This window comes from Chrysemys picta, chromosome 6 (assembly GCF_011386835.1).
Source record: "Chrysemys picta bellii isolate R12L10 chromosome 6, ASM1138683v2, whole genome shotgun sequence".
Taxonomy (NCBI): Eukaryota; Metazoa; Chordata; order Testudines; family Emydidae; genus Chrysemys; species Chrysemys picta.
In genome coordinates this window covers 6,360,285-6,386,347 of record NC_088796.1, presented here as the reverse complement: position 1 = coordinate 6,386,347, position 26,063 = coordinate 6,360,285, and the positions used below count along the sequence as shown (strand labels likewise).

The window sequence follows — 26,063 nt, the reverse complement described above, 5'->3', positions numbered from 1 at the left end:
TCCAAGACTAAAACCAAAATGACATGAGATGCTTGATGAAGGTGGGACTCAGAATTCTCCTCTGAGGCCAAACAATGGTTAGAAAAAAAATGCCTTGATAGTTTGCCAATAAATTAGGCCAGACCTTAGCATCATGGGAGCTATGCCAGTTGACACCAGCTGAGGATCTAGTTTAAAGGTTGTGATCACTGGAGGAAAAGCCCACTCCTGGGGTTAAACAAGCCCGGGCAAACCTTTCTCCTGTTACGCGCTCCCCAACATGAGCAACTGTTGCACAGTCTTACCCGTGATGGTGCAAACTGTCCATTGCATTGTGAGATGATTTTGACCTTTATTCATTTTGTTATCTATAGGCGTCCCGCTGGTGTTCGTCACCGTAGTATCCGCGTTTGCTGTGTCTGGTCACCACCTGTGGAATTCATCATCCTAAAGCTGTTTTTCCCCCCCTCTGTTTACTTCCTTCCTGTAGGTGGGAGCACACCTCCTGGCATCACTGCACCGGCTGTGCCTAGCATCCCGTCCCCAATTGGGGTGAATGGTTTCACAGGCCTCCCACCGCAGGCTAATGGGCAGCCCACCGCAGAAGCTGTGTTCGCTAATGGCATCCACCCTTATCCAGGTAAGCCAAACCATCCCGATTCTCAGACCCAGTTGGTTTCCATCCTATTAAGATGGTCCAGTCTTGAGAACTTTATCTGATATGTCCTCTCTCTCTGAGCGACAATATCCTGCTCCAGTGTGTTTCTCTCTGCCATGGGAGCTATCTTGTAGCTGGACACTAAGGTCAGGAAATCTCACCTGGTAAGCCGGCCCCAGGCACATGTGTCCACCCTGCACATACGTGCGGCCAGGTCAAGCTGAAACCAACATGGTGCATGTGTGGTCGATCTCCCAGGTGTACCAAAAGGGGGCTTGTTCCTGGATGATCTTGTAGGATCTGTGCTGAGCCTAGCTCAGCTGATGGTCATCAGCTACGTCTCTTACTGCCCACACTTCCGGATCTCCTCCCTGAATTCGGTTATGGGCAGAAGAGTGACTGTGGAAGGAGGACACTATGGGAGTCTGTCTTGATGGGATGGGATGGGATGGGATTTGCATTCAGCTAGTCTGCCCTGTCCATTTCGTGTTGCAACCAGGGCCGCCGAAAGCGGGTTCGGGCCCCGGTGAAAAAATTATTTTGGGGCCCCCCAGTAAGGGCGGACCAGCTAAACAGGTCTGACGAGAGGTGGGGGAAACCAGGGAAGCCGGGCCCCCTTCCGGACCGCCGGGCCCCGGTAAGGCAATGGGGGGAGGTGGGAAGCCAGGCCCCGGGCCCCCTTCCGGACTGCCGGGTCCCAGTAATTTGTACCGGCTTCCCCCCACCCCGCTCTCATCGGTCCTAGTTGCAACCCATGTGCTGTAGCAGTGGCCTACGTGAGGCCTTTCACTTGGTGGATCAGTCCCGTTCACTGACTCACTAGCCGTATCCCTGCTCAACTCACTTCACAGCCCTGGAGACTGAAATCCTTTCTGTATCCACAGAACAGGTCCAGCTCCACACCACAAATATGGCTCAACCCTGCACTGGAGAGACTGCCTCTAAGACTGAGGCATTAGACCAGTTTCCATAGGCATTCAGCCTGTGGCCTGTTTGCTATGGCTGACACAAAGGGTGCCAGTTGTGAGGTGGTGTTTTATTAGGCACATCCAAGCCAAGGATGCAGCAACATCTCACGAGGCCCACCTGTGCACCTAGATTTTTCTGAGGTGAGGTTATCTCACCATAACCATCCATCCCTCTTTAAGCTGCATATTTGATGGGACGGCATTTCTTGCCATTTTATACACAATAAAAAAATGATTTAAATAAATGTTACTAATTAACGCTAACCACCAGCTGGTGTAGGAATGTTTTACCCTGGAGTGTGTGGCGATTAATCTAGCCCGTTAGAAAGTTGAACACTGAGTCAGTACTTCAGCCAATGAGCTTGCCTCATGCGACGCAAAAAGCACTCCTTCCATTTCAGCGATTCCCTTGGACTAGGTGAGCTTATCCTTGCAGGGAACTTTACTGATGTGCTGGAGGGAGAAGAAGTCTTAGGTGATAGACGCAGAGCTGAGCAGATAATCAGTTATTTCAGTTCGGTGGCTGAACTGAAAAATCCAAAAAATGTTTTTAGTTGGGGTCAAATGAAAACATTTGAGGCTTCATTTTGTTCCTTTTTCTGGTTTTTCTATCACACACACACACACACACACACACTTTTTGTTGTTGTTTTTTGGCTTTCTTAAATCTAGCTACATTTCAAAACAAAATGTCATTTTGAAATAGTTTGGTGAGGTGATCTAGCTATCTAACTGCTCATTTTAGCTAGTCTGTGTATTTATGTAGTCCTGTCACTGTCGTGTTTGGAGCAGTGGAAACCTTTCTGTACGCACTTACATGAAATCTGTCTGCCTCCAGATCTCGTTCCCAACTCCAGTCTCAGCCCAAGCCCTAGGAAAGGTTCTAAAGGTCTCCAAGCTTGGTTATGGTTTTGATGTGAGACTGGGGAAAAGTTGATGGCATCTGTCCAATTTTGTGTAAGTTTGGGGGCTTATTCAAACCCTCAAACTGAAGCTCAAGGTATGTGAATCCAGGCAAAGGGAATGTTTGCGCAAACACCTAAGATCTGAGGCAGCACATGCCACTCATTTTTAGTTACGATTCCTAGTAGTACTGGGTGAAATTCACCTTCGTTTAACTTCAATAATTGGACTAATGATTTGATTAAGCCTTTTGAGTTATTAATGCTAAGGGGTCCAATCCTACCACCATTCCCCATGTTAGTCCAACTGGACTAACAAGGAAGGTTTTCAGGATCAGGCCTTTGTGATCAACCATGGCAGAACTGCTTGATGGAGGGTTTTTATTAATATTGTTTTATTCCCTGATAAAATTCCTTTCAAATCAGAATCTTTACTGCTTGCCTAGCCCAGGCCTCTGGCTACTTAGAGAAATAGATTTCTAATTTATTTTACCTGGGAAAACCCAGGGCTTACATTAAGGGAAAATAGAATCAGGGGGTAGCCATGTTAGTCTGTATCTACAAAAACAACAAGGAGTCTGGTGGCACCTTAAAGACTAACAGATTTATTTGGGCATAAGCTTTCGTGGGTAAAAACCTGAAGAAGTGAGGTTTTTACCCACGAAAGCTTATGCCCAAATAAATCTGTTAGTCTTTAAGGTGCCACCAGACTCCTTGTTGTTTTTATTAAGGGAAAATAGTTTTCTGGAACTCAACCTAGTTTCACAAAATCCAAAGCTTAAAGCTAGATCTGGTCAGGAATTTTTCGACAAAACGTTTTGCGTCAGAAAATGCCCATTTATCAAAACCGAAACGTTTCACAGAAACATATCAGTGTCCATGAAACTTTCATTGGGATGGATTTCTCAGCTCCAGATGGAATTTCTGGTCAAATCAGGGGACAGTGAGTGAGAGAGAGTTATTTTTTTGTTTGTTTGTTTCTTTTTTACTAAAATATTTCAAAAGGTCTCAGTTTCATTCCAATGGGGAAAGAAATCACATTCCAAAACCTGCACATTTTTCACGAAACTGACTTCTTGTTTTCCCACCAGCCCTATTTAAAAGATGAAAATATTTTCGGCTGGAGATATTGCAGAAACCAAAATCGCTCTCAGGCTGCCCAAACGCAGCTGGTGAGGACGACATACAAACAATACAATTTGGGAAAACTTTGAACACTATCTGTGCTCTGTGGACCTCTTTGCTATGGAAATTGCCACATATTACCAGTCAGCCTTTGCCTAACTCTGCTCTCATTGAAGTCAATCAGACGTTTCTCCAGAGATCTCAATGGGTCAAATCCTAGCCTACTGTTTCAGTGCTTCTTGTCCCAGCTTGAGATGGGCCCAGAGAACAAGCCTGGATCCCAAGCATTCCCAAAATAGGATTGATTTATTTTATTGTGTGTATCGATTCCAACTTCCTCTCTGTACCTGTCTCAGGCTCTGTGCAAATTCCAAAACTTTAGTCATTGCCACGAGGTATTATTGAGGCCAAGAGCTTAGCAGGACTCAAAAGAGGATTAGACACTTATATGGATAATGAGAACATCTACGATTATATTAGACTGGATAAAAACGTATGAAGGACACAAACCCTCATGCTAGAAATCAACTGCCTAGGTTAGGAAGAAACTTTCAGTGTTTAGCAGCTTATTCTACCATTGTCCATTAAGAGACAACTTGCACCCTCCCCTGAAATATCTGATATTGGCCCTGTGGTTCTATGCCCCAAACAACATCTCCCCACCCAGCTTTCACCAGCCTCTGCTTTACAGTATAAGTCTGGCACAAAAATGTCCAGGAACATTTATTATTATTTATTTATTTAGCAGCACAGCGTATATAGCACTTTGTGACCCAATTCAACTCTCAGTTACTCTTCTGTAAACGCTGAACAATTCCATTGTGGGTTTATACCATTGTAACGTCTGACAGAATTTGACCCACTGCCTTCCTTGCATGAAAATAGCAAAACAGAGAACAACTGCTATCTTTAGACACATATGGTCCGGAGTGTCAGAATCAATGTAAATTCCATTAATCATGAAGCCTATCTATCTATCTATCTATCCATCCATCCCCAGACACTCCCTCTATTTATATATCCCCATACCCCCCATCTATCTATCTATCTAGCTATCTATCCCCAGACACCCCCTCTATCTATCTATCTATCCCCATGCACACCATCTATCTATCCCCAGACACCCCTTTATCTATCTATCTATCTATCTATCTATCCCCATACACCCCCTCCATCTATCTATCTATCTATCTATCTATCTATCCCCAGACACTCCCTCTATCTAGCTATGTAGCTATCCCCAGGCACTCCCTCTATCTATCTATCCATCCCCAAACACCCCCTCTATCTATCTATCTATCCCCATACACACTATCTATCTATCTATCCCCAGACACCCCCGCTATCTATCTATCCCCATGCACACTATCTATCTATCTCTCCATCCCCAGACACCCCCTCTTTCTATCTATCTATCTATCTATCTATCTATCTATCTATCTATCCCCAGACACCCCCTCTGTCTAGCTATCTAGCGATCTATCCCCAGATACCCCCTCTGTCTGTCACACCTAAAGTAGGGGGGAGGGATAGCTCAGTGGTTTGAGCATTGGCTTGCTAAACGCAGGGTTATGAGTTCAATCCATGAGGGAGTCCTTTAGGGATCTGGGGCAAAAATCTGTCTGGGGATTGGTCCTGCTTTGAGCAGGGAGTTGGACTAGATGACCTCCTGAGGTCCCTTCCAACCCTGATATTCTATGATTGCACCAAAAAACCCCAATCTTTGAAACACAAAGGCATTAGGTAATTGTCTTCCTTTTCTTTTTCATTGGATTTTTTAATCTGTTCGTTTTTATTAAATAAAAACTTCAAAACAAAACCAAAAGAGTGCAGTCACAGTAGGTGCAGCACACACAGCTGAAAAGAAAACCTCTTTCTTTTTCTCTCTCCTCCCTGGCTCCTTTTTCCCATTCTCTCCCCCCGGGCAGGCGGAGGACAGGAACCCAATATCATTCAAGTTCAGGTCGAACTTTTGAACCCACCGTGTTTGAGAGGGTTTTGAAATTAGGCAACGTGAGTGCACCTATCACTGCTTGTCAAGGGTATGTGCTCAGCCTCCGTGCCTACATCTGCTCTACACTGTGCTGTTGTGACCTACCAACGGATCCCATGCAATACCCCTGCAGATCTGTCAGCTGCAGGCAAGCTTGCCCTGCTCTCAGCCCCGCCAAGCCTGGCCAGAATTCTCTCCCTGTTCTGAGTTCTCTCACAGTTAGGGATTCTGTCCAGGGAACAAATATTTTCCTTCCCTTTACGCTCATCTCAGGCCATTTGGGGAATTGCGCTGGTTTATCTGCCGGCCCTTTGGCCTTTCGGCGTCTCAGTTCAGAGCGCCATTGAACACAGCAGTGTGTCACACATATAGCAGGAGCACAAGCCTAATCCTTTGTGCCACGAGATTGTGAGCAACGTCACAGCGACCGCAGCGTGTTCACCGGCTCCGGGTTAACAGTGGTGACAGGGACTGCAGTCGGCCGGCAAGGCCTTGTACCAGCTGAGATGAGAGCTGAGGGCTCAGTGCCTCATTTACAGGCGCGTAAGAAATGGAATAAGAAAGATACTGATCACTTTATGGGCTAGCTTCTGTTCTCTGTTGCACCACTAGCAGCCTGTGACCCTAGTGGAATTACTCTGGATTGATGCCACGTAATGGACAGTAGAAGTTGGCCTCGGGGAGTGACCATTAATCCCTCTCCTCTGTTACTAATAACTCTGCTGTATAGCCCGAGCCACACTGTCATTTTTAGCCTTGTAGTGCAAGCCCCGCCTACTCAAATCTGTCGACCCACGGTCAGAGGCTCCTGCCGCCGGCTGTGTAGACAGACCCTGTAGGGCTGAGACTGCCGTTTGCTCTCTGTTTGTACAGCACCTATCACAACAGGGATTCAAACTGGCTAGCCTCTGGGAGCTACCACAATATACGTATATTTTAAATAAATAATAATATATCAGGAGACTTGGGCTCTATCCCTGGCTTTGCTACTGACCTGCTGCGTGACCTTGGGCACGTCACTTCAACTGTCCATGCCTCTGTTTCCCCTGTGTCGGATTAGCGTGGAAGCTCTTTGGGGCTCACGGTGTGTTTGAAAACCACCTTGCACAGCGGGGCCCTGATCTCAGTTGGGGCACGCAGGCTTTGCCATAAGTCAAACGGCGAGTAAAGATAAGAATTCCCAGAGGCAAGTTATATAAATTTAGAGCAGGTGGGAGCCTCTTACCCCTTCGTTTTTCTACTCTGAACATACATGAACATCCTCTGAACTTGCCATGTGAATAGGGACAGGGATTCTCAGCCCTGCAGGAGAGAAGCAAAAGAACAGGTCCCCTGGGTCTTGTGAGGAGTTTCGTAGTGTGGCGGACATGGAGGATGGGATAGCATGCCTTTGACAGCATGGCAGCCTGCCCCTGTAAGGCGAAACGAGACCACAGAGCACAGGATCGGTCGCTGTTTTCTGCCGGATCAGCACATTCTTTCTGTTATTGCAGTTATTGTTGTGTCTGAATACCTAATTAATTACAACAGTAAACGCTGGCTTCTTTAATCACAGCATCAGCTGTCCTAATCAATCTTAATAATATGGAATCCGTACTATGGCACCCATGAATTTTAATCTACATAAATTTCTTAAGACCTCTCGCAAGCTTGTTGTACGAAATGATATAATTATGGATATAGATTAGGGCTGTAGAGAGTGATTTAAATTGGATTTAAGGAGAAGGTGACTAGAGTCCTCCCACTCGTTTATTTATTTATTTATTTTGATCCTGACCTTGCAGAGGGTTTTCTTTTTGTGATAATTTTATTTCCTTCTCAACTGAAAAGCGGGTAACAGTGTGGCCTGCTTTTCTGACCCTACCCGCATGCTTCACCATACTCAACCCCAAATACACACTTTCAGTATCCACCCCTCTAGAACCCTGTGAGAGGTGACACTGTCTTAGCTCCACTCGCTGAGTTATTTGACAAGTTTCTACAAGGCTGTACAAAAGGTCCCAAAGCCGCAGACTGAGGCGATAGCACCTCATAATATAGATAAGGAATGATAGTGCAAAGCACAGAAAAACAGATTGAATGAAATGAATTCCTGGTGCTTGGCTGTTGTTGACCATTTTGAGGCAGAGAACGGTGAGATCAGAGAAAGTTGCCCTAGATCCATGGAAGTGAAATCACTGGCTCTATTAGGGAGACCTGAGGGGAATTTTTTTTTTTTTTGAGAAATAGTAAATTCATTGAAAAATGAATTTTTCGGGGCAGAAAAACTTCATCAGTTCAGGTTGAATTCAGCAAATAGTCTCAGACAAAAACAGAACAGGATTTTTTTTAAGTCAAAATGATTCATTTTAGCCCTATTGAAATGAAACATGACTTTTTGTTTGGCAACAGCATTTCATATAGATAGGTAGCTAATTTATAACAATCCCCCCCAAAAAGTGTGGGAAAAAAACCAAAAAATCCCAAAATGAAACAAAGGGGAGGGGGGATCGTTTGGGGTGAAACAAAATGTTTCATTCCACTCAAAACCTTTTTTTTTTTCATTTTGGGGTGGGGGGGACCTCAGTTCATTTTGAACTAAACCAAATTTTTTTTCAGATAGTTCAATTCAGTCCAGCGGAGGGCAACAAAAATTATTAGGGGTCTGGAGCACATGACTTATGAGGCGAGGCTGAGGGAACTGGGATTGTTTCGTCTCCAGAAGAGAAGAATGAGGGGGGATTTGATAGCAGCCTTCAACTACCTGAAGGGGGGTTCCAAAGAGGATGGAGCTCGGCTGTTCTCAATGGTGGCAGATGACAGAACAAGGAGCAATGGTCTCAAGTTGCAGTGGGGGAGGTCCAGGTTGGATATTAGGAAACACTATTTCACTAGGAGGGTGGTGAAGCACTGGAATGCGTTACCTAGGGAGGTGGTGGAATCTCCTTCCTTGGAGGTTTTTAAGGCCCGGCTTGACAAAGCCCTGGCTGGGATGATTTAGTTGGGAATTGGTCCTGCTTTGAGCAGGGGGTTGGACTAGATGACCTCTTGAGGTCCCTTCCAACCCTGATATTCTATGATTCTATGAACTGAAAAATCCGTTCTTTGCTGAGTTCGGCTCCGCACCTCACAGGAGCAAAGACCTCGCTTAAATCAAACTGAATGGATTTCAGCAATAACAGTTGCTTGGCAGCCTGTATGCTGCATGTGTTTAAACCTGAGCTGGGACAGTGAAACTACAATACTCTGGAGACTTTGGACCTCAGGGCCCAATCCAAATCCCACTGAAGAAAATGGAGAGACTCCTATTAACTTCAATGGGAGCTGGATCAGTCCCTAATCTTCATCGTCTCATCTGCACCTGTGTAACTCGATTGACTTCAGTTCAGCTCCTGCTGATTTACCCTGCTATATAAGAGAGCAGAATCCAGCCCTTTTTGTATGTAGTCAGTTTCACCTTTTGGTTACCGAGACACTGGCTAACTTGCAGCTGTTGTGTTTGAGTTACTGATGTCCCGGGAGGAATGGGATATTTATTACATCTTTTTCAAAGCACTATTTTCACTGAATTTCTTTTTAAGAAAACTTTTTAGATTCTGTAATCATCATCCCCGTATGTTCCTAGGGAAGCTAAATATTGGGCCTAAAAGCAGCTGGGTGTCCCTTTAAAAAGCAGATAAACGTTACACTGGTATGAAAGCTTCCTGGCCTTTATTTTAAAGTGCTGGGATTTCATGCTGACTTTGGGAAGTCATCCTTGGGTTTTTTTGGCATTGGGCAGAGGATTCAGAAAGTGACATTAATGGATCTACTTCTTTGAAGGACTTGGGAGTCGTTTCTTGACTTCTGCCTAATGAATAAGTGCTGCCTTCGTTAAATTTATATTTATGGTCGTAAAGTAGGTCATTGGCTTGCTTTATGTCTCCAGGTTTATGGAAGGTTATCTGCTGTGGTCACCTTGTGTCATCTTGGCCAGGGTCATCTTGCAAAGAGATGATTGTATCTGAGCAGGACTTTTCCCGTAGAGATATGGAAATGATCAAATTAATATAGAGGCAATCTTCTTCCCTCAGTCTCCTGTCCAGGGATAAGGCTCTTGCCCTGAGCTGCCAGCCAAAGTTACTACTAACATCTGTTTGCAAAGTGCACCTTTCTCTTGCATTGACTGGGCCGGATCCTCAGCCACTGTACATCAACATAGGTCTAGAGGCTTCAGCCGAGCGAAAGCGACCTCCGCCAGCAATCTGGCCTTTTGAGATCAGCTGTAAACAGTAGCCTCTCTCCTGTTCTGACACCGTCTTCCAGAGCCTCAGCCTGTAAGTGACACCACCTTAGTCGCCCTGGCACAGCGGCAGAATGGGTGTAAGAGCTATGCGAGTCTGACAGCAAGGGAATTTGTTTGCAAGGGTGTCTAACTTACACTTCTGGGTGCAACATCTCTGAATTTGGCCTCTCATTTTCCAGTGCTGTCGGTCCAATGCCTGGCACCATGCTCACTTCAGCTTAAGTTTGGTTTTAAAGGAGACGATAGTGCTACAGAAAAGAGAAGTGGGTCTATGCAGAAAGGGAAGGGGAAACGCCACAAATCAACAGCGCTCTTCCATTACCACAGCTGAGCCTTGCCAGTACGAAAGGATGCTGGATGCCCTGGGGCTAGCCCCTGTAAAATGTGGATCGTGTGTTAATGGGCATGTATGTGGAGAGTGATAAAACATATCCCTGCACACACTTCTAGGTTAGGACACCGAGAATTAATTCAGACATCCCCTTCGCTTTGAATTCTAGCTAGAGATATGAACCCAGCCAAAACCCAGGATCCAAACACAACCAAACTCTGGGAAAGTTTGGATCTGGATCTCAACTGTGTGGCTCGGGCCCATCTTAAATCCTAACTCCTGTTTCATTTCACTTATAGGTGACTTGAGATCCACGCTGTCTGCAACACACATTAACACAGCATGGCTCTGTCTCCCTCTAGTGCCTAGTCTGGGCTGAGAGCTTTATGAATCTGCTACAGCTTTTGAGCGAAGGAAGCCGGGTCCTTTAGCTCAAGCAGTAGAAGCTTTCAGATCCACCAGGCAGAGGTTCAACCCCACAGATTAGGATTCAGCCAGGGGAATCATTACACTACCGATCTTCAGCCTTCATCGTCTTTTCCCAGGGGTCTGGGCAAGGAATGAGGTTCAGAATGAAGCTGGTTTTATGGTTCCCAGAGCCCCAAGCTGCTGGAGTGTTGCCTCCCTGCAGGTCTCTTTGCTAGTGTGGAGCTACAGGGCATTGGCTCTCACCGTGACACCACGCCCCGCCTGGAAGCTCTGTACAGAATGGGAGTTTATGCCCAGGTGCCAGCAGTAAGGCAAAAGCATTAGATTCCTGTATCTTCCTTACCTGTCAGTAACGTTCCAGGGCAGGGGGAATTCTCCACGTGATCTGTGGAGAGATCAGCATCAAGTGAGAAACCCACAGCTTCACGGTTAGATAACGCCCATGTGACAAGTCTCCTAAAGGCGGAGGGAAATTACAAGCTCTAAAAGCTTTGCGTGGGAGGGCCCAGAGCTGCATTTAGGGGCCTGTTGTTCCAAACCCTTTAAATAAAACATGTTGCCGTTTTTTAATATTTAATCTTAAAAGGTTAAAAGTAATTTAAAATTAAGTTTCCTAAGCGGATTACCTTGGCCCTGATGATGAGAATGTGGCTTATAAACTACGTGGGCTTCCCACGGATGCTGGAGACCGGAGTCCGGAAGCCTGCTTCTGTTCCTAGCTCTGCCACTGAGTGGTTGTGTGGTAGTGGACAAAGTCTGATTGTCAGAGATGAGGATGAGATTCCGTAAGGCTGCCAGAGTTTGTCATCTCTGCAAGAGCCGGCCATCGTGAGCCTCTCTGTGCCTTAGAACGTTTATAAAAGGAGGCTCCAGATTAGAGTAGGGCAGAGAAAAATAATTCCATAGAGCTGAGGATTTAGGGAGCTCGAAATCTGGTTTTGTTCCGATTAGGAACGAAAACTACAAATTTCAAAGTTCTCTGTGAAAGGGGATGGAGACGTAGGGTCCCTGGCCAGCTGCCCTGGACCCACAGACCCTGGAAGCTCTGGGGTCCCCAACCCAGGGAAGCCCGCATAAGAGGAAGCATAAGAGCTGGGCATGACGGCAGGTTGTATCAGAGCTTTGCCTGGTGTCTGAAGGAATGTTGTCAGAACTGAACCATCTCTGCAAAGTGCTTCTATTTTGATTCATTAGCAAATTCCGACAAAAAAAATGTTTCCAGCTAGCTGTACTCCAAATATTTATCCAGCACACAGAAGGGGAGAGGGTGTTGTAATTGGCCCCTTGAGATCTATAAAAATAAATAAATAAATGGAGATATCCCATCTCCTAGAACTGGAAGGGACCTTGAAAAGTCATTGAGTCCAGCCCCCTGCCTTCACTAGCAGGACCAAGTACTGATTTTGCCCCAGATCCCTAAGTGGCCCCCTCAAGAATTAAACTCACAACCCTGGGTTTAGCAGGCCAATGCTCAAACTACTGAGCTATCCCCCCCTCCCCCATTGTCTGGTGGTCACAAAGCTTTGTTATTACTGGGAGGTTTCACCTAGCACTCAAGGCATGGACTAAACTATATTTGGAAGGGGAGATGAATGTTGTGATAACACAGTACTTACCCATTTTACGTATAGATAAACTCAGGCATGTATAAATTAAGGGTACTTCCACACTGCACCATTAGCCTGGGTGATCGAAACCTGCAGCTGAGCGCTCAGGTTACCTTAGCCCAGGTGTGAGCGTCTCCACAGCTAAGCATAGCCCCACAACTGTGTCCTCTGTACTCGCCCGGGGCATACCTGGGGGCATAGCCCTTGGTTCTTTATGCTGAAACACTGTAGGATTCTTTCCCAGGCAATTCTGACAATTACAGGAGAACTTGTCTGTTCCCTCAGGGGGAATTGTGGGAAGGCAGTGGAGGACCATCAGCACTCGCGTGATCTTGCCTGTGTCCTCACTGCAAAATGGGATGGTTCCAGCCCAAGCTAAAGCACAGCTCAGGCTTTAACCCTACCTTCAGCCATGTAGTTGAGCGTGGGTTCAAAGCACAAACTAGCATGTTCTTGAAGGTTGTGTGTGGATGGTAGGAGGGTTGAGCAAAAACATGTGCAGAAGCATAGTTTAAGACTACAGTGGACTGTATGCACTTACTGCGATGTAAGCTCCGGATTTGAACTTAGCTTCAAGCCTAACCCCCATTCTGTCTACATATAAATCGTGCTAACCTGGGGCTTGGACTCAGGGTCCCAAAGACCCCACGGGCCTGAGCCTGAGTCAAGCTGGGATCCAGGGTTCCAGCCCTATTGCTTTGCAGTGTAGACACAGCCCCACTGGACTCGTGCTCTGGGAGTCCACCAAAAGGATCCCACGAGCCGACTTTCTTTGTCCCCTGGACAGTCAAGTTTGGTGGGCAGTCAAGAAGTTTTCCTACACTGCACCACGAACAAAGGGCTAAAGTGGCCACATTTTGGGAGGGCGCGTGGAAGGCTGCTATATGGGTGGTTGGAGTTGGGCCCCCATAATGCAGTGTAGACACTGGAGCCCCCAGTTGGGACCCAAGGTTCAGCAATTCCTAAAATGGGGTTATAAATGAGTGTAGATGCTCAAGCCCTAGGTTATCCAACCTGGGTCTGCGAACTCAAGCTCTGCTAACCCTGGCCTTACATCTTAGTGTAGACCCATCCTAGAGACTTGTCCTCAGTCAGTCTGTGGTAAAGTTGGTTCCCGTAAATCTTGACACCAGTCCCTGCTCTAAGCCTTTACCCACATGACCCATTCTTGCAGCCCAACCAGTCAAAGATATCCTTCAAACTCACTCTGAGAGCTGGCCAGAGTCCGTTTCTACCCTCTAAGATATGTGCAACTTGCCTCTGCCCTTGTCCCAAGCCTTGGTGAGGCGAGTCAACTAGGAAGACCTCCATTAGGGTTAATATTGTTCTTCGACACTTCGGCTCAAATCAGATGGGAAGGGCGACACACGGGGCCGCTACAGCATTCTCCCAAAATTCAGTGGGCCAATAAGAGCCGGCCCGTACTCCTCCCTATCACACATTCAGTGTCTCGCCTTAGCAAGGGCAACCAGACTTTCTTGCGAGATCGCCACGTCGACTGCGCCATCTGAGCCCTTGCCTGCAGCCACACCTCCATTCTCAGAGAAAGGAGACAGGGAAGGGGGGGAAGTAGCTGCTCCCTAAGGGATTGTCTTAAAAGTACAAAGCCTGGAGGGGCCACATAAATGTAAAACTGTGCAGCACCAATAAATACAAATTAAACTCATAACAAGAAGTGAAATATTAGGGCCAAGGTGACATTTGGACTGGAGGTTCAGTCAAGCTTTGCTTTAAATATTTTATGGCTGCAGATAAAGAAAGAGCTTATCCAACATTTTTTTTTTCATCAACCAGAGGGGAAAGGAAGGAAAAAAAACCTACCAGCTCTGGCTGTACTTGAACTAAACTTCAAAGTTTCACAAAAACAAACATTTTTAGGAGAGCGGGAGGGAGGTTTGTGGAGAAAGAAAATGCCCTTTGAAGCCAGGAAGGGGACTAAGTGGCTTACCCAGAGATTGGCTGCTTCCTCTCCTAAAGCTGTTGGCCAGCCTTGCTATGCCCTTTGAAACAGCTGCCATGTTCTGCCACAGAGGTGGCTGCATTTCCTCAGCGGGTTAAGCAAAATTGTGTACAGGGCGCTGGGAGGCTTCAGAGAGCACATGAGTTTTTGTTTCTCTCTGCTCCCCATCTGTCTGTCCGTGTCCAGCAGTTGTCTCTTGTTCTATACTAAGATTATAAGCTTGTTGGGGCAGGGACTTTTTGTGCTGTGTTTGTACAGCGCCTGGCACAGTGAGGTCCTGAGGTGCTAAGTAATACAAATAAATAGTAGCAATTATAAGTTGGATAAATGGTATAGTTAGAGAAACTCCAGGACCTAAATTTGTCTCCCAAATTTGGGATTGGTTCAGGGCTATCTCTAGTGCTGATTATTAGAAGGAAAATAATGACGTGTCCTCCAAATCCAGGCTCTTCCTTTCATTTCACACCTTCCATCTCCCACGTACAGCTCCTCACCCTGACATGTGCATTGTTTGTAAGAAAAAGTAGAGACTCATCAAGTCCTTGGTTCTTGCCTCAGTGCACTACACCCCCGGGCATCTGTCTTGTGACTGTTATGGTTGAGTAACATTAAAGCTAGAGGCCACAAATTAAAGAGAGGCCTGGTTGTGAAAGGATTCTCTTCCTTTCTTTGTTTTTTCTTTTATTATTGTACCTCTCTCCACTTCCGGGAGAGGAATGAGAGGCATTCCAGAGGGGAATGTAGAAAGATTTGTCTCTTGAGGATCAGGGAGTGGGGCTGAGCCTAAGAACAATTGATGTGTGCAGCATTGCTGCGAACGAGATAAACCGTGTATACCTGCGTGTGCCTGGAGTCACATTTTGCCAGGCAGCGCAAGGTAGAAGTCCCACAATCCCACAAGATGGGTTCTCATGGTAGGAATGGGAAGTAGCAGAACTCTCCAAAGAAACGTCTCTTATGAAAAGTCCATCCCACTTTCAGGACCAAAAGCTATTTAGCTCTGTTTCATTTCAGACCCCCATCTCCTCCCCTCCCCCCATGAAGGGCTGACAAAACCCTTCTTCTTTCATGGGTAGGTAAAACAAACGTGGTGTAATTTGTTGTGTGGGATGCATGTGCCGTACCGGTGGGTTTCTCTCTCCAGGTTGATCCGTCCCACATGCAAAACACTTGAGCAGAGAGAAAGCCAGTGTGAATGTGATATTTTAATGCCTTTATTCCCTCTCTCTCTCCTGTCTCCACAGCACAGAGCCCGACTGCAGCAGACCCCTTGCAACAAGCCTACGCTGGAGTGCAGCAGTACGCAGGTCGTTAGTATTAACACTTTCTCCCAATAAACCTTTCACGTCCCCAAAGCCTTTAACCTCTGAACATGCCTGAGAGGGTTGGGTGAAGGGAGCCATTCCCAGGGGCAGCACCAGGAATGGGGCAGAGGGGTCTGAGATTGCATTCCTCCCAAAACAAAACATATGGGCCTAGCTTTGCTTCTCCGGCCCAATCCAGCTCCCCTCGAAAGGCCAGGAAAGACTTCTGTTGACGTCAGTGGGAGACGGATCAGGCCCTTACATTAGTGTGGTGGAATCATTGCAGATTGACACCGCTGTTAGCGAGAGGAAAATCAGGCCCGTAAGCCCCTCCGCTTCCCGCTTTCTGTGTCACTGTGCAAATGCCTCCCTTGTGTCACGGCCGGAGGAGAATGCCAATGGCAGAGCCCCACACAACCTTTCCCCGGCTGAGAAATTGGTTTACATTTCCCAGCAGATTCCCAACAAGGCCAGCCTCTGCTCCCCGTCACACCAGAGTCACTCCTTTGAAACTGATGGACTGACACCAGTCGGGATGACTGGGCGCAGAGCATGTTCAACATCCCCTTATGGGGTGACCCAAGCTAACACCGTGAGGAAGCCGCAACCCCAAAGTCATTATTTCCTGTGGTAACTAGGGCGGCCAAGGGCTCCCGCTGAAGAATGGCTATTATCTCATGTCAGGGCTGTATCTGGGAACTTAATTTAATTCTCCATGTAAAGCTTCATTTGCTGGTGTTTTAGTTATTGTCATTTATTGCTCATGAAGTTTGATGGATGGGCAGCAGCTCAACCCTTTGAGCTGTTAATTAACCCCTCTTCACACATGTATACCCTTTCCCCCTCTCTCTGGGACTCAGGCAGCCCTCACGCTGTGTTTCTGAGAGCCAGGCATGTAATCTGCCAACTGTAGTACCAAATGGCTCCCCTTGCCCTCTCGGGGGCATGGGGGAGCTGGGGGAGGGGAGTGTCTGCGTGTGTGTGAGTCAATGCATGAGTCTCTCTCTTTGTAGAAAGGGGGTTTTAGTGGCCCCATCCTGCCACCTTTATGCCCTTAGAATGCCAAGGGGAGTTTTGGGAATGCAGCGTCAGCCAGTCCATGAGGCTTAGCCAGACGGGGGCCCCATCACCATGGCAGCGCAATGTGCGAAAGGACAAAATGAGGCCCCAAAAGCCTGAGCGGTGGTTGTGCTGTGTGAGAAGGTCAGTCTGGGCTCCCAGCAGGAGGGACCGCTTTGTGTCCGAACCTTTCCCTGGCTGAGCTACTCTCGTCTGCTTAGGCGATAAACCCCATCCTGCAATCACCTTCTCTGTGTTAGGAAGCCCACAGCCCCAGATACTCACCCCAGACCCTCCCCACAAGTGTCTGAACCAACCCCTTCCCTTTCAGTGGCTGGAGTCTACTGATCAGATGGTAGGAAGAGCTTGAAGTGATGAGATAACATGGCAGACAATATAGGGCACATTCTTCAAAGTCCCATAGCCAGTCTGCCTCCCCACTGCTAGGAATCCAGCAAATCCATGCGATAGCTTCAGGCTCCTTTTCCAAGCTACTCCACGTGGGCCAGTCTAAAACAGCTCGTCCTCGACCCATCCATTCTCTCTCGAGTGCAAAGGAACAGTAGAGGAGGGCATGCCTGTTGTGTGGGCAAACGGGATTTGCATCCCCCCATCCTGCACCGGAAACTCAAAGCAAAATGTAGGGAGAGCAAAGCAGAACTTTGTGGCGGAGATGTCAGCCACCAGAGCCAGCTGTAGTGGGAGATGGGTCATATCAGGAGGGCAGGCCAGGCAGAGAGAAGATGGGGCTGACTCCTGTTAAGAATCCCAACCTGGCTCCACCTCCTGATGGCTAGAAGCTGTTCCTCCTCCCCAGACTAGCGTTCTCCAGCTGGTCCCCTGCCATCCAGCCCTAGAAAATCCTCTGCTACATGGCGCTATCTACCTGAAATTCACTTCCTGTCGCTTAAAACGGTGTTTTGGTTAATATCATTAACAACTGATTCCGTCAGGCTATAACAATGAAATGGGATCCATCCTTGATGCTTCTTAATATACATCCCCCTCTGCAGTGCCCCAATGTGGGGCAATTTCTTCCTTCATATCTGCCCCACAGACACATACACATGTGCACACAGCTCCTGATGTCAAGTATCAAAGGGGTAACCGTGTTAGTCTGGATCTGTAAAAGCAGCAAAGAGTCCTGTGGCACCTTATAGACTAACAGACGTCATGCATGCATCTGAAGAAGTGGGTATTCACCCACGAAAGCTCATGCTCCTAGACGTCTGTTAGTCTATAAGGTGCCACAGGACTCTTTGCTGCTTTTACAGCTCCTGATGGAGTCAGCAGGCTCAGTGTAGGTCAGAAATCAGAGGCATTTTCATGTGTATCTTGTCCCACTGTCCAGGGGTCTAGGGTGTCAAACGTGGGCTGTAATGCAAGACTGTCCCATCCATGTGATCCCACCGGGGACACCTCAGGTTTAGCCTGTTTGTGTTTTAGTCTCTCCATATGGAAAATGAGAGGACATATAATACCTACCGCCACCAGTGCGTGAGTCAGGATGAATTAGCTCATGTTTGTAATGTGCGTTAGGACCATCACATTAAAGGTGCTGCAGAAGTGTCTCGTTTTCTTGTGAGCTCTTCAGAGCAGGTTGTTCTGAGACTCTCCGTTGTAAATCCAGAACTTCACCAGTCCACTCCTGAATCAAACGAGAGGCCGGATCTTTAACTGGGGGAGCTCCATTGATCTTTACAGGGTTCCACCTGTTTATACAAGCTGAGGATCTGGCCTGAAGTGTTGCAGTTGATTAAGTCCAAGTGACTGTCAGTGCCCAAAGCAAAGGACTCCCAGACCTGCCAAAGCCTGACATTTTAACCTGCCCTGTGATATCCCTGCCATTTGGGTATGTGCTTCCCCCCCTATGGCAATTGAAGCCAAAGCGAATGGGCTGAACATAAATACAGCTTGGTGTGGTTATTGGGATGAAAGGTCTTGACTCCCCATTGCTGAAATCTTTCGATCTTTCTTCTCTCCCCTTCTTTCTCCTATAGCTGCTTATCCTGCTGCTTATGGCCAGATTAGCCAAGCGTTTCCACAGCCGCCTCCCATGATCCCACAGCAACAGAGAGAAGGTAAGTAAACAGGCTGTTCTCTGTTCCATACCTAGCAAGTCACCCCTATTGCATTGTATTCCCCCAACCCCCCAGTTACATAGAGCCCAGGAAATGCCTCATCACTTTGGACCTTCTCCTCATCCGCTCTCCATCTGTTGTGTAACATCATCAGGAACCTATGGAAAAGTTCATACTTGTGGGGTATGTGCTTAGGTCCTCTCTGGGCTGCAGCCACTAGAGGGCAGCATAATTCAGAAGGTTTGATTACGTTGCATACGGTAAAGGCCAGCAGTGGCGGATCAAGAAAAGTGTTCCTTGAAAAGTCCTGTTTTGTCCAAATCAAAAATGATTCATGGGAATGTGCCAATTCTGACAAAATTTGAAACATTTCATTTCAATGGTGTCAAAACATTTGGTATCAATGATGTCGTTCTGCTTCATTCCGTGTCCACGTGCATTCTACATTAAAATGTTAATTTTAATCTTTCATTTTATATATCACATTTAACATTGTCTATAACATACACCGGTGAATATTTTAACATAATATGAAAGTCAAAACAAAACAAATCGAAATGACAATATCAAAATGAAACATTTTGATCGTCCCAAATGTAAGTTCTTTGGCATTTTCATTTCATGAGAACATTTGACATGGATGCATTTTGGGGGAGCATTGCAATCAGGCAGTTCTGAACTATATGCAATTTCCACTGCGGCAGGCCCTACAAGTGGAATTTATATGAGGAGAGGAGGTTTCCATACTGAAGAAAATATTGGCATATAATGTGGAATCCATTCATCTCCCACCTATGTCCTATTGCTTTCCCTTTTGCCTGGATCATGGATATTTCTGCTTAAAGTGCATTGATGGTCATAAGAGTAACTGTGTCTAAATGTCAGCATCTCTACTCCCTGAGGGGCTGATTCGCCTCTCACTTGCACGGAGATAAATTAAGAATACGTTCTTTGAAGTCCCTGGAGTTACACCAATGTGAGATCAGAATCACACCTTCTGTGTCTTTGAGTCACATCGGTTCGTTTAGGTTTTAGTACAGCAAAGCCGGGGCAGCTATGGGAGAGTGAACTTGATTCTGTCCTGCTTTGTAAAATATCATTAACACTGCCAGGAAAGAGCTAGTCATGGAACTGACTTGCAACCTCACTGAATTCAATGGGAAAGACTGGGGTGTAAGGTCTCAGATAGTATTCATAGAATCATAGACATAAAGGGCTGGAAGGGACTTCAAGAGGTCATCTAGTCCAGCCCCCCGTGTCGAAACCTGGCAAGTATTTGTCTAACTTGTTCTTAAAAACCTCCAATGACAGGAAATCCACAGCCTCCCTTGGAAGCCTATTCCAGAGCTTAACTACGCTTACCATTAGAAAGTTTTCTTAATGTTTAACCTAAATTTTGCTTGCTGAAGATTAAGCCCGTTACTTCTTGTTCTACCTTCAGTGGACATGAAGAACAATTAATCACCATCCTCTTTATAACAGCCCTTAACAGATTTGAAGACTGTTATCAGATTGCCCCCTCCGTCTGCTTTTCTCAAGACTAAACATACCCAGTTTTTTTAACTTTTCCTCATAGATCAGGTTTTCTAAACCTTTTATTATTTTTGTTGTCCTCTTCTGGACTCTCTCCAATGTATCCACATCTTTCCTAGCAGCCCAGAGCTAGACACAGCACTCCAGCTGAGACCTCACCGGTGCTGAGTGGAGCCGGACAATTATCTCCCATGACTTACGTATGACACTCCTGTTAATACACCCAGAATGATATTTGTCTTTCTTGTAACCCATTGTTGGCTTCTATGCAATTTGTAATCTACTGTCTCCCCCAAGCCCTTTTCAGCAGTGCTACTGTCTAGCCAGTTGTTCCCCGTTTTGCATCTGTGCACTTGCTTTTTCCTTCCTAAGTGTAATACTTTGCACTTATGTTTACTGAATTTCATCTTGTTGATTTCAGACTAATCATCCAATTTGTCGAGGTAATTTTGAATTCTAATCCTGTCCTCCAAAGTAATTGCAACCCATCCCATCTTGGTATCATCTGCAAATGTTACAAGCATATTCTTCAAGCCATTATCCAAGTCATTAAAGAAAATATTGGCTAGCACAGGTCCTAGGAGGGACCCCTGCGGGATTCCACCAGATTTACCCTCCCAGTATGACAGTGAGCCATTGACAGTTACTCTGTGGCCCTAAACTCTCAGTGCAACTACACAGGTCTCCAGGTATTTTTTGTATTCAGTGGAGAGCCAGTGCGGAGACAAGAGCATTGGGTGCTCTTCTGTCTGCACTGGCTCTCCACTGAATACAAAGTCCAACTCAAGCTCTTTGTCCTGATATTCAAAGCCCTCCATGAGAGTGGCCTTAACTAATGAAGCGATCTTCTCTCTCTCTCTCTCTCTCTCTCTCTCCATGGCCCTGATTTCCCATGACAGCTACTTTCCATAGAAACCATAAAACTCTTGACTAGTAAGAAAGAAACTCATGATTATGGGAGACACAATTTCCCTAGCTGCTGGACCTAGACTGTGGAACTCATTGCCACAAGAGATGAGAAAGACTTAACAGCATTCAAAAATAAACACATAACTCTTTTCTTTGATTTAGCTTTCTCTCAGTACGTTCCTCTCTCTCTCTCTCACACATACACACACACACACACACATACACACACACACACACACACACTATTCAGTTTTACTCCTGCAGATAAGGCAAAGGAGAGAGAGGTTGTTTTGTTATCTCTTTAATAACAAGGGGGCGGTTAACTACTACTTGTGATGGAAGACATATAGATGAATGGGTAGATAGACAGACGGGCGGATAAAAAATGGCTTGTCCCCTGAATTCTGATCGCCACATTGTTATTGCTGGTGATGGTATAACAAGCCAAACGATCCCAGCTGAGTTTTTTTCAGTTTGCAGGGCTGGCAATTAGAAAAGACTCTTTTGACTTGAGAACTGAGCCAACTGGATCTGATTCACTGAGATAGAATGAGTGAGTGCAGGGGACTGGACTAGAAGACTTCTCAAGGTCCCTTCCAGTCCTGTGATTCTATATGGAACTCCACGGTGTCGCAGTTACAGTCTCGGTTCAGAACATGGCTGCACTTTAAGCAGGGGCTTCAATCTTCCTCTTTTGTGCTTGATCCCACAGTAGAATCAGACAATGCTGATTTCAGGCCTAACTTATAAAGGTTTCCACACTGCGGATCCAACTTTCAAACCTGAGGAAGGCTAAAGTTCAGGACCTCATTCCCTGTTTCAACCAACTATTTCTAAGCCTTCATAGGTTTCGCTAGGTACATCCCAGGTTTCCCGCTCAGTTACAATATATCGAAGATTTCAGGAAATGCATCTGTCCATATCTATCTCCTGGGAGGTCTCACCCACCTCTAGCAGGTACCCAAGAGGTCTGTCTTCATCTCATGCTTTGGCAACATTTGTCTATTCCTGAGCAAATAGAGCTCAAAAAAATCCGGTTCAATTTAAACCAAAATATTTTTTTAATTGTTTTTCATCAAATTAAAAAAAAACCCAAAAAATAAAAAATATTTCCAGCAGGCTGAAACATTTCAAGTTGAATTGAAATGAGTTTTTGGTTTTTTAGGTTTTTCAATTAATTTCAAGTTGACATTTTTGGTTGACTCTAAATGAATTTTTTTTTTTTGTTCTTCATTTTGATTCAGCCATTTTGGGTGTATTTCACCCTCTTTTGGGGGCATGCATGGGCTTTTTAAAATTGCTCATATTTGAAACCAAAATGATGTTTCGAAACAAAAAGTTAAAACAAAATGTTTCAAAACGAAAAACTTAAAACGTGGATTCGACTCTTTAAAAAAACAAATTTCAACCAAAGCTATTTGTCAAATGTGACCCAGTTTCAAGCCTTAAAAAATGCATTTTTCAACAAAAACTGAATTTTTTTTTTTTTGTGCCCACTTCTACAATAAAGTCTCATTGAACTGAACTGAATTGCATCTCTCTTTCCTGGAGATTGAACAGCAGTCACTACAGAAGGGAGGGGATAACCCTGAAGAAGATATAGATGTAGGGTAAATCTTTGTATGAATTAGGGTGGCCACTCAGGTTCAAAAGTAATTTAGCTAAGCAGACAACCGGGTGCCTAATTAGTTAATTACCCTGGTGCACTGGCATCCCCCCATATGGAATAAACTCTGCAGCAACCTCGCAACCTCTAGGAAATGCACGAAATGCAAAGGATCAGCTGTTCCTTCCTGACAGTCCTTTTAGCAAATTAGTGGGGAAAATTGTGCTTAGCAAATATTCATTAGGGCTTCATTTTCCATTAATCCAAAAGGAAATGTGGAGAGCCTGTGACTTCAATCACGCTGAGGCCCAGGAATTTTAATGAGCTTTAAATGGGCATCTGTCAGAATCCTGACTTCACCGTACTTATCCTGCCAGCCAGGGGAATGAGTAATGGCCAATAAAAGGTGGGAGCGCCTAGGCGAACTCCCCTCCCTAACAGGAAAGGCAAAGTTGTAATTTGCTGTGTTATGACACTATAATTATGCCCTGATGAAGAAAGTGAGAGCATTAAAATCCTTTTCTTTCCCCACTTCGCACTGTGCTCAAGCAATAAATGATAGAAGCCCTGCTTTGCTGGGTCAGATAGGTGTATAGTGGTGGTAAAGGGAGACACAAGAATCTTCCCCCTCACCCTTTGTGTCTTTCTCACAATCAGGGTTGAGAGCACAGCTGGGTGCTAGGCGAGCATCCCCAAAAGCATGCAAAGGAATTGGCCCTCCCATACACTGGTTAGCAAAACTGAACTATCATTGGGGTTAAGGTTAAAGTATAACTGGGTTCAAATAAGAACTAGATAAGTTCATGGAGGATAGGTCCATCAATGGCTTTAGCCAAGAGGGTCAGGGATGCAACCCCGTGCTCTCGCTGTCCTTAAACCTCTGATTGCCAGAAGCTGGGATTGGACAACAGGAGATGGATCACTCAGTTATTGCCCTGTTATGGTCATTCCCTCTGAAGCACCTGGCATTTGCCACTGTTGGAAGACAGAATACAGGGCTAGATGGACAACTGGTCTGACCCGATATGGCTGTTCTTATGTTCTTAAGAGTAGAACAGGGCAGAAACCGGAAATTCCATTTCATGGAGGAGTTCGGGATTGCAACATTGGTTTTAGTTCCAAATCAGGACAAAACCTGAACATTTCAAAATGATCCACGAAAGAAAATACCAAAATACTCAATTCATTTGAGATCGATTGAAACTTTCCATTTTGACAAAACTGAAATGTCTTGATCGATCCAAAATGAAATTTTCTGTTTCATGTCCATTTTGATTTTTTTAATTCTATCATATAAATTACAATACATTACATCACTTGAAATGAAAAGTGATGTTGAAGAGGAAAATCAAAATGTTTCATTCCAAAAATGTCAAAAACATAAACTTTCGACACTGCTGGAGCTTTTCCACCCCCACCTCTTCTATTTTTCTGAAACAAAATTTCAGCGAAATCTATGTGATTTTTCAAAGCATTTTCATTTTGACGGAACTGCATTTTCCAATGGAAAACTGCTCTATCACAATTTTCCCAACCAGCTCCAGGTTAGAGTCTACTGCACGCTGCAAAAGGCTGCCGGAATTCTTGCTCTAACATCTATTGCAGCCCCAGGAAGAAAATGGCAGGTCCCTGCCTGGAACCAATGTGTAGAATATGAATTTCTGTATTGGGCAGGGGGTCATTCTTCAGGGTGGGCTTCAGGGTTTCAGCTTTGGCCAGGTTCTGTCTGAGTTTGGGCAGAGAGGCAGGTAGCTGAATATAGAGTTCCATGTGTTTGTGTGTCTGTTCCCACTCATCATCACCGATCTCCTCAATAGCTGTTTGAGAAGGATGACTGACCTTCCGCCTATGAACACCAGGGAGGGAGGGGGACCATTCAGAATGGTCCAAAGAGATGGATGCAAGGGGGAGGTAAAACTAAGATTAATGAGAATGAACGAAGCAAAGAAAAATTCTGAACGGAATACCAGGAAAAGCTTCTTTCTTTCCATCTCCATACATGCCGGTCAATCTATCTACCTAGCAATCAGTTCCATGCTAATGCCATGGCTGTAGTATTTGATCACCTGGCAGGTTGCTTAGACTGGCATAGCAAGGTCCCCGTGGGGTCTCCTGGTCTCCTCCCTTCTCTGGTCATAAGAATCTTGGCTTGGCGGGGTTTTTTTGGAGGGAGGGTAGGCAGCTGTTGTAAATATCACTTTGGTTATTTGGCGGGTCGGAGCCTGGATTAGCCAAAACACCTGTGGAAGATCCCCTCCGCTGAGGAAATCTAGTGGCAAGATCTGCCACAGGAAGTGGTGAAAGCCCCCCGTTGCTGAATGTATTTAAAACATAGACTGTACAGAAGTACTGCTAGAGAATATGCTGCTGTGGTGGCTGAGAGGAGAGGCGTGTCCAATCCAGGTACTCTTTATTCAAATCTCCTCCCTTCTTCTCTTTCCCATCTCACCTGCAGGACCAGAGGGCTGTAACCTGTTTATCTACCATCTGCCCCAGGAGTTTGGGGATGCTGAGCTGATGCAGATGTTCCTGCCTTTCGGTAATGTCATCTCCTCGAAAGTGTTTGTGGATCGGGCGACAAACCAAAGTAAATGCTTTGGTGGGTAAAGATAACAAAACAATTAGATTCATCCAGGAAAGGGCTTTCTCTGAACACTTTGCCTTTCGAACTGCTTTCTCTTTGCTTACGTTTTTTGATTTCTCGATTTACTTCTGTCGATACTATTTTCTCCCTTCCCCCTCCCCTTAATCGTCTCATGCTCAGAACTGTGTGCACGGCTCAGAGACAAAGGTTTGGAAGGTGGCTAGCAGGTGGATGCTTCGGCTGCTGGCTACAGGGGAGAAAAATCCCACCCGCTGGATGGGTGGCATCGGAAAAAAAACAAGCATTTGGAGAGAAGCTGGTGGGGTCGGGGGATGGGTTTGTGGCAGCAGGGTTGGTCGGGGGAGAAAGTACAGTGCCTTAGGGGGAGGAAAATCAGGCACTGGGGGGGAAAGAAAGGCTCTTTGGGCCAGATCCCCAGCTGGTGTAATGCATTAGACTGCAGGGGAGCCATGCTTATTTCTCTCAGCTAAAGATCTGACCTTCTGAGTGTAAGCCACTAAGAGAGGTCTGCTTCAGGGCCCTGCCAGCAGGCAGACATGTGATATCTGTGTTTGAATTCTTTACAGGATCTCCCCTCCCCATTTCAAATTCTTATCATGCTGCTGTAAATGTCACACTCCAGTGCTGTTGTGGGGCAGAGAGGGACCCTGTCCACGTTCATCCATGTACCTCTCCTGACCAGTTCCCCTCCCTCCAAACAGCAGTTTCCAGGGCTGGTGGGTGTCTCTCGGGATTCTCTCTGATGTCCCT

General features: G+C 45.9%; 1 protein-coding gene across 15 annotated transcripts in view; it reads left to right on the top strand.

The window, feature by feature from the left end:
- Positions 1–26,063, top strand: part of CELF4 (CUGBP Elav-like family member 4) — an 874,489-nt gene that overhangs the window by 773,411 nt on the left and 75,015 nt on the right. For 5 of the 15 annotated variants that reach the window (XR_010602081.1, XM_005296185.5, XM_005296184.4 and 2 more), the window contains exons 8-11: positions 470–619; positions 15,461–15,526; positions 18,580–18,660; positions 25,164–25,307. Coding sequence is in view for 14 of the 15 variants with exons in the window: in XM_005296185.5 (XP_005296242.2) it covers positions 470–619; positions 15,461–15,526; positions 18,580–18,660; positions 25,164–25,307 (441 nt within the window). In the remaining variant the exon portion in view is untranslated. Of the gene's footprint in view, positions 1–469; positions 620–15,460; positions 15,527–18,579; positions 18,661–25,163; positions 25,316–26,063 lie in introns of those variants that run through there. The other 10 variants (XM_008166358.4, XM_065598674.1, XM_065598676.1 and 7 more) reach the window with 4 other exon arrangements.